The following is a 19934-nucleotide window of genomic DNA, read 5'->3' as shown; positions in this document are numbered from 1 at the left end:
GTAAATGTTCACTGAAGTAACTGTTCACTGAATTATCTGTTCACTGAATCAACTGTTCACTGAAGTAACTGTTCACTGAAGTAACTGTTCACTGAAGTAACTGTTCACTGAAGTACTGTTCACTGAAGTAACTGATCACTGAAGTACTGTTCACTGAAGTAACTGTTCACTGAAGTAACTGTTCACTGAAGTAAATGTTCACTGAAGTAACTGTTCACTGAAGTAACTGTTCACTGAAGTAAATGTTCACTGAAGTAAATGTTCACTGAAGTAACTGTTCACTGAAGTAAATGTTCACTGAAGTAACTGTTCACTGAAGTACTGTTCACTGAAGTAACTGTTCACTGAAGTAAATGTTCACTGAAGTAACTGTTCACTGAAGTAACAGTTCACTGTAGTAACTGTTCACTGAAGTAACAGTACACTGTAGTAACTGTTCACTGAAGTAACAGTACACTGAAGTAAATGTTCACTGAAGTAAATGTTCACTGAAGTAACTGTTCACTGAAGCAACTGTTCACTGAAGTAACTGTTCACTGTAGTAACAATACACTGTAGTAATATAACAGTACACTGAGATAACAGTACACTGCAGTAACAGTACACTGTAGTAAAAGTACACTGCAGTAACAGTACACTGTAGTAACAGTACATTGTAGTAACAGTACATTGTAGTAACAGTTCACTGTAGTAACTATACACTGAAGTAACAGTACACTGTGGTAACTATACACTGCAGTAACAGTACACTGTAGTAACAGTACACTGTAGTAAAAGTACACTGTAGTAACAGTACACTGTAGTAACAGTACATTGTAGTAACAGTTCACTGTAGTAACAGTACATTGTAGTAACAGTTCACTGTAGTAACAGTACATTGTAGTAACAGTTCACTGTAGTAACAGTACACTGTAGTAACAGTACACTGTAGTAACAGTACATTGTAGTAACAGTTCACTGTAGTAACTATACACTGTAGTAACTATACACTGGAGTAACAGTACACTGAACTATTGTTAAAACATGGCTTGGTTATTGACTTGTATCAAGGGTGCACAATCACATTTTTAATTTCCCAAAGCATGAAACAAATTGGATTATTTTTAATGGTTCTTCCTAAAATATGTAATGCTGGTAGCCCTGTTGATGTTACCATCGGGGTATTTATCTCATAATAATGGACAAAACTGAAGTTATAAAATAACAGTGAAAATTGCCACAGACATGTTTGGTGCCATCAGTTGCTGGTGAACTCTCCCCTGTTTAGAAGCCAGTGTAATAAATAATAAAGGATGGGTGTGTCTTGTTAAAGTGCTGTCTGTGTCTATCAGCTGTTAGACCCACCTTCTTCCCCGAGTTTAATTGGTGCAGACCAAAGTATTGAGCTGGACATGAAGGTTCAGTATCTGTCTGGGTACTTTGCTGAAATGTCTTTTCCCCTGTACTTTAAATACGTATATTATTGATATTGTTATTGATCAATTATGTAAAATAATGGGTTGTCTGAGGAGTGTAACACCTCAGGGAGAAGACTGTCCAATATCTTATATCTGGATATAGTGTCCTTTGTGATAATGATGGACAAATCATTATGGTTAATTGAAAAAAAGACTGGGTTGGTTTCATACAATAAAAATTTTACATTAGCTTAAGATATGACCAGCTTGATAACTCCCCTCTAGAAGTTGTGCTTTTAATTTTATCTTTTAAATTTATTTAAGCATTGATGTCATTTTTTTTTAGTTTCATCGGGGTATGAAACAAATTTTGTTTGCAAACTATATGAATCCGCATAGCGGATTCTTACAGAAGTTTGCAAACAAAATTTGCTTCATACCCCAATGAAACTAAAAAAAAATTGACATCAACGCTTATAATTAATTTTTGAAAATGATTTTCTAATTTAAAATATGTTTTAGGTACAATTTTACTGGTTTTAAATGGGATTCTTTTTCTCAAATCAATACGCAACGTCAATTGTCGTATTGTGACGTCACATTTTTCGAGCCATTCTCGGAATTTCTTTCATAGAAGAATGAAAAGAATGTTTCGACCAATCACATTTGATTGAGTATTTACCATGAAAACAAAGAAAAATTAATTATTACATTATAATCGGATAAAAGATAAATAATTAATTGCATCCAAAGAAATTCTATTGTGTTCTACCTGTATCTTAATTAAGCTTGCATGTAGCTTTGGTCTTATAAACAATCATTATTAGGATGCTTTTATCATCATATTACATTTGTTGGTGTTAATTAGGCATATTTTTAGTTTCCACAGCCACCTATAGATAATCATCGATGACTTTGGCAAGAACAAATCCATTTGAAACTCTTAGGGGAATCAAAATGTCACTTATTTCCGCGATAAATCCTGATGAGTTCAAGATGGGACCAGAAATTATTCTTCATCCAAAAAAACTAACAACACACTTTTTCCCATACTTCACAGGGTTATCCGGCGGTTGCTAGGGAACAGATAAATCGATCTTACATGGGGTGGGTAAAGGCAGCTGGCACGCGCTATATGACGCTGCTCACAATAACGTAACGTCATCATTTTACGTTGAGTAGCCAAGTCGTAAATGATGACGTCATAAATTTTGATGCACATTCCAAGGAACATTGAAGATGACGTGAGGAAAAACTTTCATAAAAAACTTTGGTTGCAAGTATGTGAGAAAAATAATCAATCATGGGTCTGTTCCGCGAACAAGGATATCTCAACCCTCGTGTAAGAGTTTGGCTGGCCAATACTCTGCAAGCCTCGTGCTGACTGGCCAAACTCTTGCACTCGGGTTGAGATATCCCTGTCCACGGAACAGACCCATGATAGATTCTATTAATCTCCTTCCATGAAGTATTTGTTTGTAATTTAGTAATGATTCACATTTTTATGTTTGAAGACATCTGTTTAAGATAAATAGATCATAGAGAAAAAAAAACATGTTGAAATCATCGACAATAATCTGTTCTATCATTGAGTATTCCAAAATCTATTTTCTGTGCAAATTATTATGCTTGCTGACTGATTTGTACAAGGGGAGGTAACTCGTACACACTCTAGTTGATACGACATTGGAAATTCTATCACCTCTAATTGGGTTGATAAAAATGGCCCTCATCCGTCAAATACTGTTTTTGGTCTCGGATTTTCCAATTGAGAATCAATGAGTGAAATTTCTGATTGTTTCTACATTTGATACTAAAGTGAAAGTAGAATACTTCTGATTGGTTCGGGTGTCATTTCCAAGAAATGGTTCTACAAAAATGGTCTTGCTGGTTCAGGTGGTTGCAAATTTAGGCTATTGTGATGTAAGAACATTGTTTGGTAACCAAATATTGTACATAGAAATAACAAAGTGATTATTTTGTAAAAGAGACTTTATTTATAGAAATGTAGCGACGTAACAATACACAGGTAGACAAAGAACTCGAGTACAATATCAACAAAATGGTCACCATATATTTATTTCTAGGTAGTAATTGATAATTAGTTTGGAATTTTATAGATCGAGGATGGTAACATAGTCACCATATCCTGGGTACAGTAAGTAGACAGGGCACTCAGACACTGGAGAATAATACAAATTATACGACCATTATATCTCTGGGTACAGTGGATAGGGACCTGACACTGGAGAATGGTACAAATTATACAATATAGATGGGGTCCTGACGCTGGAGAATGGTACAAATTATACAATATAGATGGGGTCCTGACACTGGAGAATAATACAAATTATACGACCATTATATCTCTGGGTACAGTAGATATAGACATGGTCCTGATGCTGGAGAATGGTACAAATTATACAATCACATCCATATCTCTGCATGGGTACAGTAGATATAGACGGGGTCCTGACACTGGAGAATGGTACAAATTATACAATATAGATGGGGTCCTGATGCTGGAGAATGGTACAAATTATACAATCACCATATCTCTGGGTACAGTAGATATAGACATACAGGTCCTGACTCTGGAAAATGGTACAAATTAAACAATCACAATATTTTAGGTACAGTATAGGGACCTGATACTGGAGAATGGTACAAATTATACAATCACATCCATATCCTGGGTATAGTAGATGTAGACGTGCGGGTCCTGACACTTGAGAATGTAAATAATTGAATCATCAACTTGTGACTATGTAGGATGGATATACATGTAGCATACCTTGATGGAACTGATGATACAGGTAAACAATTACACTTACAAATACAGAAATGGATTATATCTACATGACAACATTAACAGTTGATAAGGTAACATCAGGTCCATTCAGACAATGTTTTTTTAATTTCAAACTTTAATTCACATTGATATTGAGAAAACAAATATACTATTGCTTCTTTGTGACTACACATATAAGCTGATAATAAACAGCCAATCATAGAAGTTGTAAGGTAATTAGGTGAGGTCATGATACTTCAACAACCAATCATTGAGGTTCTAAGATAATCCTTGTATGGTGATAAACAGCTAATCAGATTTACTAGTACTGTAACATAAGATGATGATGAACAACCAATCATTGAGGTTCTAAGATAGTGTATGATGATAAACAGCTAATCAGATTTACTGTAACATAAGATGATGATGAACAACCAATCATTGAAATTCTATAAACAATAATTTGGTTATTGTTATAGAAACAGCCAATCAGTGAGGAATATTGGAAATTTTCAGACTGATGGGGTAGACTGATAGGTTTTACACAGTCACTGTACTGTAACGAAATCTGAATATATATATACTGTACATGTATATATATATACTGTTATATTATTTATTTATCTATTTATTCATTCATTCATTCATTTACTTTTAGCATCTGTACACCACCAAAGATGTTTCCTTATTAATCATAATAGGCCCTCGGCGAATTAAGTATCGGCCGAGGGGGATCATTTTTACAACAATACGATATTTTCTGTTGTTTATACCTACTATATTTGTGTAACTGTTCCATGTTCTATGTCTATATGTGATCGTATGTAATTTACCTGTGTCTTGATAAAGGGGCAGATTGCCTCGAAAATTCGACAATTTACTTGTCTGTACTGTCGTTATTACTACTTGACATATATATACTGTACATGTATATATATATACTGTACATGTATATATTCCTCTGGTGAATGACATTTGCTACTCAACATGGACATGAATAACATTTACATAAAAAAAACTCACCTTATTTGATATATGTATCATGTAAGATCAGACTAAATATATATTATTTTGACTCGGACTACGTCAGGTATATATTATTTAGACTGGGACTATGTCAGGTATTTATCAATTAGACTGGGACTATGTCAGGTATATATTATTTAGACTGGGACTATGTCAGGTATTTATCAATTAGACTGGGATTATGTCAGGTATATATTATTTAGACTGGGACTATGTCAGGTATATATTATTTAGACTTGGACTATGTCAGGTATTTATTAATTAGACTCAGACTATGTCAGGTATTTATTAATTAGACTCAGACTATGTCAGGTATATAGTATTAAGACTTAGATTACATCAGGTATATAGTATTAAGACTTAGATTACATCAGGTATATAGTATTAAGACTTAGACTACGTCAGGTATATAGTATTAAGACTTAGACTATGTCAGGTATTTATTAATTAGACTCAGACTATGTCAGGTATTTATTAATTAGACTCAGACTATGTCAGGTATATATTATTTAGACTTGGACTATGTCAGGTATATATTATTTAGACTTGGACTATGTCAGGTATATATTAATTAGACTCAGACTATGTCAGGTATATAGTATTAAGACTTAGACTACATCAGGTACATGTATATACTATTTAGACTTAGACTATGTCAGGTATATATTATTTAGACTCAGACTATGTCAGGTATATACTATTTAGACTCGGACTATGTCAGGTATATAGTATTAAGACTTAGATTACATCAGGTATATAGTATTAAGACTTAGACTATGTCAGGTATATATTAATTAGACTCAGACTATGTCAGGTATTTATTATTTAGACTGGGACTATGTCAGGTATTTATTATTTAGACTGGGACTATGTCAGGTATTTATTAATTAGACTCAGACTATGTCAGGTATATATTATTTAGACTCGGACTACGTCAGGTATATACTATTTAGACTTAGACTAAATCAGGTATATATTAATTAGACTCAGACTATGTCAGGTATATATTATTTAGACTTGGACTATGTCAGGTATATATTATTTAGACTTGGACTATGTCAGGTATATATTATTTAGACTCTGACTACATCAGGTATAAAGTATTAAGACTTAGATTACATCAGGTATATAGTATTAAGACTTAGACTACATCAGGTATATAGTATTAAGACTTAGACTACATCAGGTATATAGTATTAAGACTTAGACTACGTCAAGTACTTATTAATTAGACTTGGACTATGTCAGGTATATATCTAGACTGGGACTATGTCAGGTATATATCTAGACTGGGACTATGTCAGATATATACTATTTAGACTACATTTTGTATATATTACTTACATGTACACCATACATCAGGTATGCAGTGTTATAAGAAAGCTTACAAGCACAAGTATAGTGCTTATTAATAATTTTCCTTTCACTTTATAAGTACATCCTTTATTTTGAAAACTTAAAAAAAATTAAGATGAAAATTAGAATTGCAGTGTTTTTCAAAATCTTATGTTAAGGTAAATATTTGTAATTTTGTTCTGAACACAATATGTAGAACGTAGTATTTTATGCAGAACATCGTTTTTAGAGTCAGCCATCATGTACGTAGAACAAACTCAATCCACTCTGACTGGTAGAAACCTACCGTTGTACTGGTGGTCTTCAATAGAAGGACTCTTATTCAATGTGGAGACTAATAAAGACAAAATTAACATGTCCCGTTATAGCCCGAGCTAATTAGGGTTGTTCCATGTCTTACTATGGAGCGTATTGATCTTGTCAGTACAGTCCTACAATAAGGTGCAGATGGTGTATCTGTGTGATCGGGTGTGGACCTATCCATCACTGTTTCCGATTAGCACTTGTACATATAATGAATACATTCAGATCATTATAACGAACCTTTGTGAGCTCCGGGTTCAATATGTCTCCTAGCTAATTGGAGGTGAGTAAAAACGCTATAGTGCTGGAAGTATAGGCATGAAGAACATAAAAAGATCTTATTTATCATTTCTGTGATTGAATTTGTGTAGTGGCCAGAATGGGTTGTGAACAGTTAAAAAATAAGCTGATTGTATATTATGATGAATATCACATGCGGGGGATTTGGTCTGCTGATTAAACCATCTAGTATTACACTATACAGTATTTAATTTATTATATAATAATATTTGTAGTTAATCTTCATAAGTCACATTTCCTACGGCATTAAAATGATGTTTTTTCCCTTATTTTCATTTTTCTGGAACATGAGTTTCTGATTAAAAGACTTGTATTGGCAGGTCAGTAAGGACACAACGAGTTAGTGTTGATAAAGGTGCAGTCATTCTATTGTCAAAGGCAGATAAAGGTGCAGTCATTCTATTGTCAAAGGCATTATAATGTTTTAAGTCCTGTAGACAATCAACAAACCACCTTTTTTATATCGTCTTATTCTTTCATTGAAAATTCCACAAAGACTGAAGTGTGATTATTGATAGTTAATATGAAGGCATTTTGAATAGAAAAATTGAAAATTGGATCATATAAGAGATTTATAGAATAATCTGACAGTATCAGTTAACTTTTCAGATTTCCGACATTGAAAGTGCACCCAAATCATTTAACTGCAGGGTACTTCAGCCTCCGTTTGTCTCCAATATTTTATGATAGATGGGAATCACGAATCATAGATCCACTTTACCAATCCATTTACAATGCTCTGTCCTCCATATTTCTTTTTATCCCATTTACTTCTCAAATTGAAAATATATCAACCCAATTGTAAACAGATAAACACAATACTACTCAAAGAAATAAGCACATAAATAATTATATAACAAAATACTAATTGATTTTGACCCAATGACATGTACAATTGTTCTCATGCATTCTCACAAATCATATTTTCAAATGTGTGTATTTGTATATAATTCATAGCAGCAATATGTTCTGAAATAAAAACCTGAAATAATCTGATTACCGGTAAGTCCAAGGACAATTAAAATAAGCTAAAAAACTACACACAAAAATTAAGATCAAATTTTCAAAATGTGATTTGTGAGAATATCTGAAAAAAAAAAAAAAAATGCATGTGTAATTTAAGTTTGTATGACCATGAATGATTTACGTAAAAAGATAGTTTGTGATTAAGGTTTGATAATTAAAAGCCATTTGTTTCTGATAATTGTGCTCACTAATGTCTATACAGTCATAAAACAACATTTTTACAAAGTTGAGAAATATACATTACCATTTTACAATATTACAGATACTTTTCCATTTATAAAAGTAAGAAATAATTTACATATCAGTCAGTATTTGGTAGAAACTGGGCACATGTGTGCCTGTCCATGTCTGCAATAGTCATGTGCTGGCCATGTACATGTACATGTGCAGCAAACTGTATTTGGGTATTGCCCTTACTTATCACACAAAGTAGCAATTACCAGCAACTTTTGTAATCTACAGATGCAATACATTAGTATACTTTGTCCATATCTTGTGTGGTACCTACTTTGTCTATATCTTGTGTGGTAATCTTCATTGTCCATGTCTTATGTGGTAATCTACTTTGTCCATATTTTTTGTGGTACCTATCATTTTTCCATATCTTGTGTGGTAACATATTTGGTCCATATATTGAGCGATACAAACACCTACTTTGTCCATATCTTGCATGCCTGATGTACCTATAGCTACACTATCAGTATCTATAATGGACATATATCTTGTGTGGTAACCTTCTTTGTCCATATCTTGTGTGGTACCTATTTTGTAATTATTGATGTCCATATCTTGTGTGATACCTATACTCTGTCCATATCTTTTGTGGTAGCTGCTTTACCCATGTCTTGTGTGGAACCTACATTGTCCATATCTTGTTTGGTGCCTTAGTATACATAGTTTATGTTTTAATTGTGTGGTACTTGCTTATCTGTCCATGTCTTGTGTGACACCTACTTTGTCCATATATCTTTATGGTACATGTACTGTACCTATACTCTGTCCAGATCCAATAATATGATATCTATTTTGCCCATATATTGTGTAGAACTGCTATATTTGAAAAAAATATATATGTATATATATAAACTACTATTTCAATGAGAGTGATATCTATAAATAAATAAGGCTATAGCTATATATCCCATATTCTGAATAATGCAATTTTCCAGTGTCACATGTAAATGATAATGAGCTTATTGGAATTCAAAGTTCCTACATATCTGCTGTGTAGGTTCCTGTAACATTGAGATACAGTTTTGTCTATAGTGTGTGCTCCTCCTGGTGATCTATGATCCCTGCGGCCACACAGTTTTCTTGAGAACACGACTTTTTGATCTCTTTCATTTCATAGTCTGTTGCGCTTTGCAGTATTGCATTAGGTGGGCTGGAGGCACGGGCCTCACTGTACACAATCTCCTCAGGACCTTCATCTGGGCGAATATACGCCGAATTAGACTCCAGTTCAGCGGGCCCATAGGATTGCACCGGACTTGTGAGCGTCACTCCGGAGCTGTGATGATGGTGTGCTCCGGAATTATGGTGGTGGTGGTGATGGTGGTGGTGATGCACTCCAGAGCTGTGATGGTGGTTATGATTGAGGTCTTCCCTTTGACCCAGGTCAAGGCTCTGCTGACGTTCGATGGAATGTGCAAGGCTGGAGTTGGTTTGGTGCCCATGGTAGGAATGGTGTGGGTAGTGACTGGGGATGTAGACCTTGGGCCGGGCCCCCATGTATTTGGTGGCCTGGGAGTGAGATATACTGGAAACATGATTTCTGTTCCCGTTACACATTTTATCTGTGCTTCGATGTTCCTTTGAATGAGAGTTGTTATGAGCATTTTCAAAGGAATATTCATTACACGGATCAAACTCCGACACAAATTCATCCTCGTGTCCGTGTGTTGCTGTGTCACTAAATTCAAAATGGTCGTCATGGTAATGTGATGACATGCTGTCATATTTCTGTGATTTTTTGTACTGTTTACCACGCCACTTGACCACTGATGGACATCTAGACACAAGGACCACAAGAACGATCATAGACAGAGCTAGGATGGCACCGATACTGCTGCCGATGGACACCGGGATATGCCAGTTAGTTGTGGATGCATCCACACACTCGCGAATGGGCTGAGTGTCATTACGGTACATCACAAGACACACTTTGTAGTAGGTGTCTGCCACAAGATTCTGAATACTGTATTGTCCAATAGATGCTGAAAGCATTGGCCCATACTGTACGTAGGTGCTGGCCACTTTCTGATAGTGGACGCGGAATCCTTCCACATGAGAGCTTGTGTCATGGTTGACCTCCCATGCCACGTGGATGCTAGAAGTAGTCGATGATGTCACTTGAACAGTTTCCATGTACGATGGGGCCTGACTGGATTCCATTGTTAAATGGTCTGGAATCATCTCAATCAGGCGAAACCTTGTCACAGGGTGTAGAGATGTCGGACACAACTCTAAACTCAATATTGGTCAATCAAATATTAATCCAGGAGCTGAAATGTCAGCCGAGACATCAATGGATTCCTCATTGTACCGACGGCTCTGAGCTGTGTACTGGAACCAGGAACTACCTGAACCACGCCACTTGACCACTGATGGAACCACGCCACTTGAGCTGTGTACTGGAACCAGGAACTACCTGAAAGATCAAAACAAAACCATTTTATAAATACATTTTATTGGGAAGTGTAGGATAAATATTTTAGACAGTATGGTTATAATTATCAGCTTAAAACAAGTACTTTAAACAACGCAAGTATAGTAAAACATTCAAGCAAACTAGTAGTATTATTCAAAACAAGTACTACACCATAGTTTATATTATTTCAACAAATTTTATTGCTATAAAACAATTGGATTGGACAACAGGCAAGCCTATTTAAGTCCTCTCCAATACACCATAGTTTAAACCAATCTTTACAGCTGTGCATGCTTGAATGAGATTTTATATCCAGTTTTATGGGATTATAAGCTTTCCACAAGCATCTTTTCCGTGTCCTTGGCCGAACATTTCTGGCAGAGAGACTGTCTGCAGAATGTCCCACACATATGCCCAATGGGATTTAGATCTGGGATTAGGCTGTCCAATTCTACATGTAGTTAAATTACTGCTCGGGTTCAAAGACCTGTATATGCTTGCTGGAAAATCCATCGCAGAATAGCTGCTGATGTATAAAATAAGGTTTGTACCAGATATACATAGAGAACTGGTTACCCAACTCATGTGGGACCCTTACTGTATTCAATATTTCTTCCTAGAAAATTACAAGGATTGTGCTTCACAACTGGAACAATAACTGAATTTTCGTGCTGTGTTTAAGTAAATTACAGAAATTATCCCATGATGCAAATTCCTAATACAGTTAAATTTTCTCAGGCAGTACGTAGATATCAATACAGTGACGGTTACTTGTTCACAACAGTTCTACACGATCACATTATATAGATAGTGGTTAAACTTCATCATTCCGTATAAAGCTTGGATTGGGTAGGTTTGTGGCCATCTCACTGACAGCACAGCCTCTGTTTGATCGTCATTATGATGGTCATGAAATCTATGATAGGAAATTAAACCACAACTGACAACTTGTCTACACATAAAAGAAATACAGGAAGTTGAATTTCACCGATAATTAACTGATGCCAGTAATTTCTGCTACCTTTCAGAGCATTATACCTACCTATATATAGCTGTTAGTTTCATATGATCTTCATTGAATTTATCACGCTTTTCTGATAATAATCAGGTTATCAGATTATATTCCGCCTTTTGTCCTATTTATAGGAATAAATGGTACATTGGTAAAGATGATAATGATTTCTCTGTACATGTTGTGGAGTATATATGGTACATGATAATGATTTCTCTGTACATGTTGTGGAGTATATATGGTACATGATAATGATTTCTCTGTACATGTTGTGGAGTATATATGGTACATGATAATGATTTCTCTGTACATGTTGTGGAGTATATATGGTACATGATAATGATTTCTCTGTACATGTTGTGGAGTATATATGATACATGATAATGATTTCTCTGTACATGTTGTGGAGTATATATGGTACATGATAATGATTTCTCTGTACATGTTGTGGAGTATATATGATACATGATAATGATTTCTCTGTACATGTTGTGGAGTATATATGGTACCGTACATGATAATGATTTCTCTGTACATGTTGTGGAGTATATATGGTACATGATAATGATTTCTCTGTACATGTTGTGGAGTATATATGGTACATGATAATGATTTCTCTGTACATGTTGTGGAGTATATATGGTACATTGATAATGATAACTATACATGTTGTGGAGTATATATGGTACATGATAATGATTTCTCTGTACATGTTGTGGAGTATATATGGTACATGATAATGATTTCTCTGTACATGTTGTGGAGTATATATGATACATGATAATGATTTCTCTGTAAATGTTGTGGAGTATATATGGTACATTGATAATGATAACTATACATGTTGTGGAGTATATATGGTACATGATAATGATTTCTCTGTACATGTTGTGGAGTATATATATGGTACATGATAATGATTTCTCTGTACATGTTGTGGAGTATATATGGTACATGATAATGATTTCTCTGTACATGTTGTGGAGTATACATGATAATGATTTCTCTGTACATGTTGTGGAGTATATATGGTACAAGATAATGATTTCTCTGTACAATATGTTGTGGAGTATATATGATACATGATAATGATTTCCCTGTACATGTTGTGGAGTATATATGGTACATGATAATGATTTCTCTGTACATGTTGTGGAGTATATATGGTACATTCATAACGATTTCTCTGTACATATCATGTACATATTTTTGGAGGAGGCCGGGTCACCTAACCATGGAGAAATAGGAAGTCATTTCACCATTACAGTATTGTGACCCAGGGATAATTTCACCATAATGGTATTTTGACCCCGGGGTCATTTAACCATGATTCAAAATACCATACACCATACATATATATTTACAAAACCTATATGCTGAATCCTCCTTAAAATATTTGATGCTTTGGTAAATGAGCAAATGATAAAGTATTACTGTTGAGAGATTAGTTAATGATGAGTGAAGCAGTAGAATGTAACCTAGACGGTCACCAAGGGTCACTGACACAGATATATATGTAACCTAGACGGTCACCAAAGGTCATGATCACTGACACAGGTATATATGTCATATGTATAACCTTATAAATGCCACTCTAGCAGCAGCTGCCAGCCTTCATTAGGGAAATGTTGACATTTGAGTTTAAGTTTATTGCTATTTCTCAGGAGTTTTGATAGTTGTATAACAAGCAGGACCGTTGGTTTGTTGGTTTCATTATCAAAGGTCAAGGTCACACTTGATGTTTTTCAAATATTATTGTATGAGACGTCATGTACATAAATGTGTTACTCTAACCTGCCATATAAGTAAAGGTAGCTATAGGTTAATTAAATGTCAATGTCATTTGGAGGTCAATCATACAAAAGTGACATCATTATACAGCGACCCATCAATTTGTTTTTGTGATCTATCAATATATATGTTGCTGTGATAAAGAGGTTTATAAAACTCCAAATTATTAATATTATAACACTATAGATTCAGCTATATATAGCTATAGGCGTTAATAATACCTATACATATCCAGATCACTATGGTGACTTCAGCTTTAAACCCGGGGGGCCAAGATCCTCCTGTTATCACATGTAAATTGATTGTATTTTATAGTATGACCCTGCATGTATTTTGTAGTATGACTGTATTTTGTATTATGACTGTATTTTGTAGTATGACTATTTTGTAGTATGACTATTTTGTACGTAGTATGACTATTTTGTAGTATGACTATTTTGTAGGATTATATGACTGTATTTTGTAGTATGACTGTATTTTGTAGGATTATGACAGTATTTTGTAGTATGACTGTATTTTGTAGGATTATGACAGTATTTTGTAGTATGACTGTATTTTGTAGGATTGTGACTGTATTTTGTAGGATTATGACTGTATTTTGTAGGATTATGACTGTATTTTGTAGGATTATGACTGTATTTTGTAGTATGACTGTATTTTGTAGGATTATGACTGTATTTTGTAGTATACTGTAAGTTTGATCTGTATGGCTGTATTATTGTATTTTGTGTAACTGTGTGGTTTTGCTGACACAATACATTTATTATCAATAGTGTATAACAGAGGACTTGATTAATGTTCCTTTTCCTGCCTGTATTAGCTGTTAGTTACAAAACTTTACCCAGTGGACACACATCAGCTTTTTTTCTCCAACAAAATCACAAATCGTAATCAGTGTTGTATTGGTTTGTCAACGGACATCGCAGGGGGCTCGTCTATCTGCTGATACGGGACATAACTTGGATGGAGTTTTTAATTGAAAATCAGAATCCTACTACATTGAAGTGATTCCAATCAGAGTTATGGCCCCTTGGGGACTCCTGTCCCACACACAAATGGCAGCTATCTTGGTCAGATGTTATTTTGGTGTATTGATTGTTAAATCAATGTGAAGGACTTTATATTCAGAAGCTCGTAGATTTTCCAGTACAATTATCTTTTTTTAACATTTCTGCCAGCAATGTTCACACTTTGTTTATTTCGTCAGGCAGTGTTGTGTGAATTGATGTGGGACATTTAGTGATGCACAAACCATTACAAATTGTTTGGTTTTAATTATGTAAAAGGTATGATAAGGAATGAAGATATCAGCTGACAAGGGGGATAACTCTAAACTTATTTTGTTACTTTGTCATCTATATATTGAAGCAGAGACCCATAATAGTTATACAGGTCCATGAGGGAAGTTAAAAAAAATCTATGAACTTGGTGAAAACACAATGAACAATATAATAATTTAAACTCAAAATCGACTAAACTAGGGAAATAAAACAAAAACTGAGAAAGTTCAAGGATGATAGGATCAGGTGTCCCTGAAGGGTAAGCATCTTCTGAATGATAGCCATGGCACTTACAGCTGATATGATGGCCATGGCACTTACAGCTGATATGATAGCCAGGATATTTACAGCTCATGATATGATCGATAGCCATGGCACTTACAGCTGATACGATAGCCATGACATTTATAGCTGATATGATAGCCATGACATTTACAGCTGATATGTTAGCCATGACATTTACAGCTGATATGATAGCCATGACATTTACATCTGATATGGTAGCCATGGCATTTACAGCTGATATGTTAGCCATGACATTTACAGCTGATATGATAGCCATGACATTTACATCTGATATGTTAGCCATGACATTTACAGCTGATATGATAGCCATGGCATTTACAGCTGATATGTTAGCCATGACATTTACAGCTGATATGTTAGCCATGACATTTACAGCTGATATGATAGCCATGACATTTACATCTGATATGATAGCCATGACATTTACAGCTGATATGATAGCCATGGCATTTACAGCTGATATGTTAGCCATGACATTTACAGCTGATATGATAGCCATGACATTTACAGCTGATATGATAGCCATGGCATTTACAGCTGATATGTTAGCCATGACATTTACAGCTGATATGGTAGCCAGGACATTTACAGCTGATATGTTAGCCATGACATTTACATCTGATATGGTAGCCATGGCATTTACAGCTGATATGTTAGCCATGACATTTACAGCTGATATGTTAGCCATGACATTTACAGCTGATATGGTAGCCATGGCATTTACAGCTGATATGGTAGCCATGGCATTTACAGCTGATATGTTAGCCATGACATTTACAGCTGATATGTTAGCCATGACATTTACAGCTGATATGATAGCCATGACATTTACAGCTGATATGGTAGCCATGGCATTTACAGCTGATATGTTAGCCATGACATTTACAGCTGATATGATTTAACTTTGTCTTGTACTTAAAGATCGCCATGGCATTAACAGCTGATATGTATAAACTTTCTCTTGTATATCTCCAGATCTACATGTATTGACTTTGTCATGGTATGACTGGAGATCCAAAGGAAAAGAATTTGAGGACAAAAATAGTAGTTAGAATATAAAATTGTACCTCTTATTTTGCATCAAGTGACAACCAGTTACTGCTTTGCTGTTAAATTCGGTTGGGCTATATTTTAGTGGTTGTCCGTGCAATCAGACATAGTTCGCGGGTACTCGTTTTGCATCATATTTTTAATGGTAAAATCAAATCACCCCATAAGTACCAAATATAATTATATAATACAGTACATTCTCAGGTTGTACACCAGTTCAGTGGACTTGTTAAGATCAGGACACATTGGTTCCCATTCCATAGACTGCTAGAGTTTTATGTGATTGGTCAAAACAGATATATATGTAAGAAATCCATTGTCATTGGATGTATGATTGACTTGTATAACTGACTTCTATTACATGTATAAGTGACTTATATTACATGTATAAGTGACTATTACATGTATGACTGACCTTTTTTGTTTTAAAAAAAGTGCTGATATCAAAAGGCAGTGAGCAATCTTTCATGTCATTTGATGTAGAAGATTTGCAGCATGCAAGACTCGACAGATGTGATGTTATAATTCTGTTTGTACATTTACATAAAGGCTTAGCACCAATATCAGCTTTCATTTACCTGTTGTGTACTATAGCTGATGCTCTGTGAACAGACATGGAAGTGCAAACCAGCTCTAATTTGCTTTTTTAACAGATTTTTTCTTCTCTGTCACTGTGGAATATTTCAGAGAACTCCCAATTAAAGAACCACTAATTTGTGTTTCTGTCTGTTCTCAGTAAACTAAATAGGCAAGGTTCTATAAAACTAATACAAGCAACATTCTATAAAACTAATACAATCAACATTCTATAATACTAGTACAATCAACATTCTATAAAACTAATACAATCAACATTCTATAAAACTAGTACAATCAACATTCTATAAAACTAATACAATCAACATTCTATAAAACTAGTACAATCAACATTCTATAAAACTAATACAATCAACATTCTATAAAACCAGTACAATCAACATTCTATCAAACTAATACAATCAACATTCTATAAAACTAGTACAATCAACATTCTATAAAACTAAAACAATCAACATTCTATAATACTAGTACAATCAACATTCTATAAACCCAATACAATCAACATTCTATAATACTAACACCATCAACATTCTATAAAACTAATACAATCAACATTCTATAAAACTAAAACAATCAACATTCTATAATACTAGTACAATCAACATTATATAAAACTAATACAATCAACATTCTATAATACTAGTACAATCAACATTCTATAAAACCAATACAATCAACATTCTATAATACTAGTACAATCAACATTCTATAAAACTAAAACAATCAACATTCTATAATACTAGTACAATCAACATTCTATAAAACCAATACAATCAACATTCTATAATACTAGTACAATCAACATTCTATAAAACTAATACAATCAACATTCTATAATACTAATACCATCAACATTCTATAAAACTAATACAATCAACATTCTATAAAACTAAAACAATCAACATTCTATAAAACTAGTACAATCAACATTCTATAATACTAGTACAATCAACATTCTATAAAACTAAAACAATCAACATTCTATAATACTAATACAATCAACATTCTATAATACTAGTACAATCAACATTCTATAAAACTAATACAATCAACATTCTATAAAACTAATACAGTCAACATTCTATAATACTAGTTCAATCAACATTCTATAAAACTAATACAATCAACATTCTATAATACTAGTACAATCAACATTCTATAAAACTAATACAATCAACATTCTATAAAACTAATACAGTCAACATTCTATAATACTAGTACAATCAACATTCTATAAAACTAATACAATCAACATTCTATAATACTAGTACAATCAACATTCTATAAAACTAATACAATCAACATTCTATAGTACTAGTACAATCAACATTCTGCAAATGAAGTATCGATGGAAAGGTCTTAATTATCACAAGGAATGTACATGTCAAATATGGAAGTCACACCTGCTATGGTTAACATATTGTGACCAAGATTAAAATTTTAAAAGTCGGTAAAAGGTCACAGTCAAGGTCAGCAGGTCCACAAATGCAGTACCAATTAATGGATTTAGGAATTTTGTCCAAAGTAAGGAACACACTTGTCAAATCCCTGTACCATCATTAGTATTGACACAATACTGTTTTATAAAAACTGAAACCTAGCTTCTACGGACACTGCAGATACAGAAGTTGGGGGTACTGTTGTATAGGAATAGACCCCCAAGACTTTGTTGTGGTGAACGTAAAAACTTGAAAATGCACAAAAATTTGAGTGTACTGAAAAGTGTATCAATATCATCATTTTATTAACTATCTTAGAGAGATCTATATATCAGGTAAGTAAACAAACCAGAGACAGCTGTGATGGTGATGTACAGGTTGTCTATATAGAGATTTAGCCTGTTGTATTGGAGATCAAATCAACCACCCATCCCAAACCATTGATTTCCCAGAGAGGTAGTCCGTAATAGTTCACATTAATTATTAATGTAGGTCACAATGATTTAAAATTTCAGCTATTTCTGGAGTTATTGTAGATCCTCGACAAGATACGTACATCTCTGTGATGTCTTTATCTTGGTAGGAGCTATCAACATGTGGTAAGGGTAATGCCAATACTGGTTCAATATCTGGTATTGAGAATACTCAGAAGTTATCTGTACTTTTATATATAACACACTAATGAGTATTTAGTTATTCAGAATAGAATTAGGAAGATATCTGGATGATAAAAATGGATTCAGGTCAATGGAGGACGTTTGTACAATCATCGACAACAATGTATGTACAGACCAATCATGGGAGTAAATTGGATATCAGTACACGTGTCCACCACTGGGGCCATACATCGGCTGTAGGAAAACATGTTTACAACCTGTCAGAATGGTACTGGAGTAGGTGTTATAAACATATCCTATCTGACACTTGAGGATACGTTCAGGCAGGTGTTTCTTCATCCACTTATTAATTGTCATGGAGATAAGAAGTCTGTAATTAACTGTCCTTACATGGGTGAAAGGAACTCAATATTTCAAAAATCAATTATTTCATTATTTTGCCAAACACATATGATATACATTGTACTTGATATACATAAAGGTAGTTTATTATATAAAATGTTCCCAGTCGCAACTTGCTTACTATATCTTCCCTTTGTGCAAGTGTACCTTAATATAGCAGGATGTGATGTTGACTGTCCCTCCAGCATCAACTTTCTCTTTTAAATGACCCCCCAATAGTTGACAGATAGAGTAATGATACAATTATGTATCAGGGCAATAGCATGCTAGCATGAAGGGCTGCCAAGTTTGTTTACATAAACGACCTTCACCTTAGCTACTGTTAATATGTTGATGACTAGAGGACCAGGGCCATATTTGGTCAGTAGCATTCTAGGATAAAAAGTTACCAAGTTTGTGCAGATAAAAGACCTAGACCTTTATTCAAGGTCATAGGGGTCAAATGTGTTAAATCTTCATAGGAGTTCTTTCAACTAGAAAAGCCCTAGGGTTATGCTTTGGGCCATGAAGCAAGCTTGTTTTTTTTTTTTTTAGGTTTTTTTTGCAAAGCACATATCTTATTCCCCCCAGTAGAGATAAACGGACTGT

At 34.2% G+C, this 19934-nt stretch overlaps 2 protein-coding genes across 2 annotated transcripts in view; one reads left to right on the top strand and one right to left on the bottom strand.

Moving 5' to 3' along the window:
* Positions 1 to 19934, top strand: part of LOC117343602 — a 178396-nt gene that overhangs the window by 6961 nt on the left and 151501 nt on the right. The gene's annotated exons all lie outside the window — the stretch shown is intronic.
* The window catches only part of LOC117343603 (probable zinc transporter protein DDB_G0269332), a 32437-nt gene continuing 17602 nt past the window's right edge, over positions 5100 to 19934 (bottom strand). The window contains exon 2 of the mRNA XM_033906036.1: positions 5100 to 10849. Coding sequence (XP_033761927.1) covers positions 9460 to 10614 — 1155 coding nt within the window. The 5' untranslated portion in view covers positions 10615 to 10849 and the 3' untranslated portion in view covers positions 5100 to 9459. The remainder of the gene's footprint in view (positions 10850 to 19934) is intronic.

This window comes from Pecten maximus, chromosome 15 (assembly GCF_902652985.1).
Source record: "Pecten maximus chromosome 15, xPecMax1.1, whole genome shotgun sequence".
NCBI classification, from domain to species: Eukaryota; Metazoa; Mollusca; class Bivalvia; order Pectinida; family Pectinidae; genus Pecten; species Pecten maximus.
Note: the sequence above shows the minus strand (reverse complement) of the source record. Positions and strands in the feature narration are given on the sequence as shown.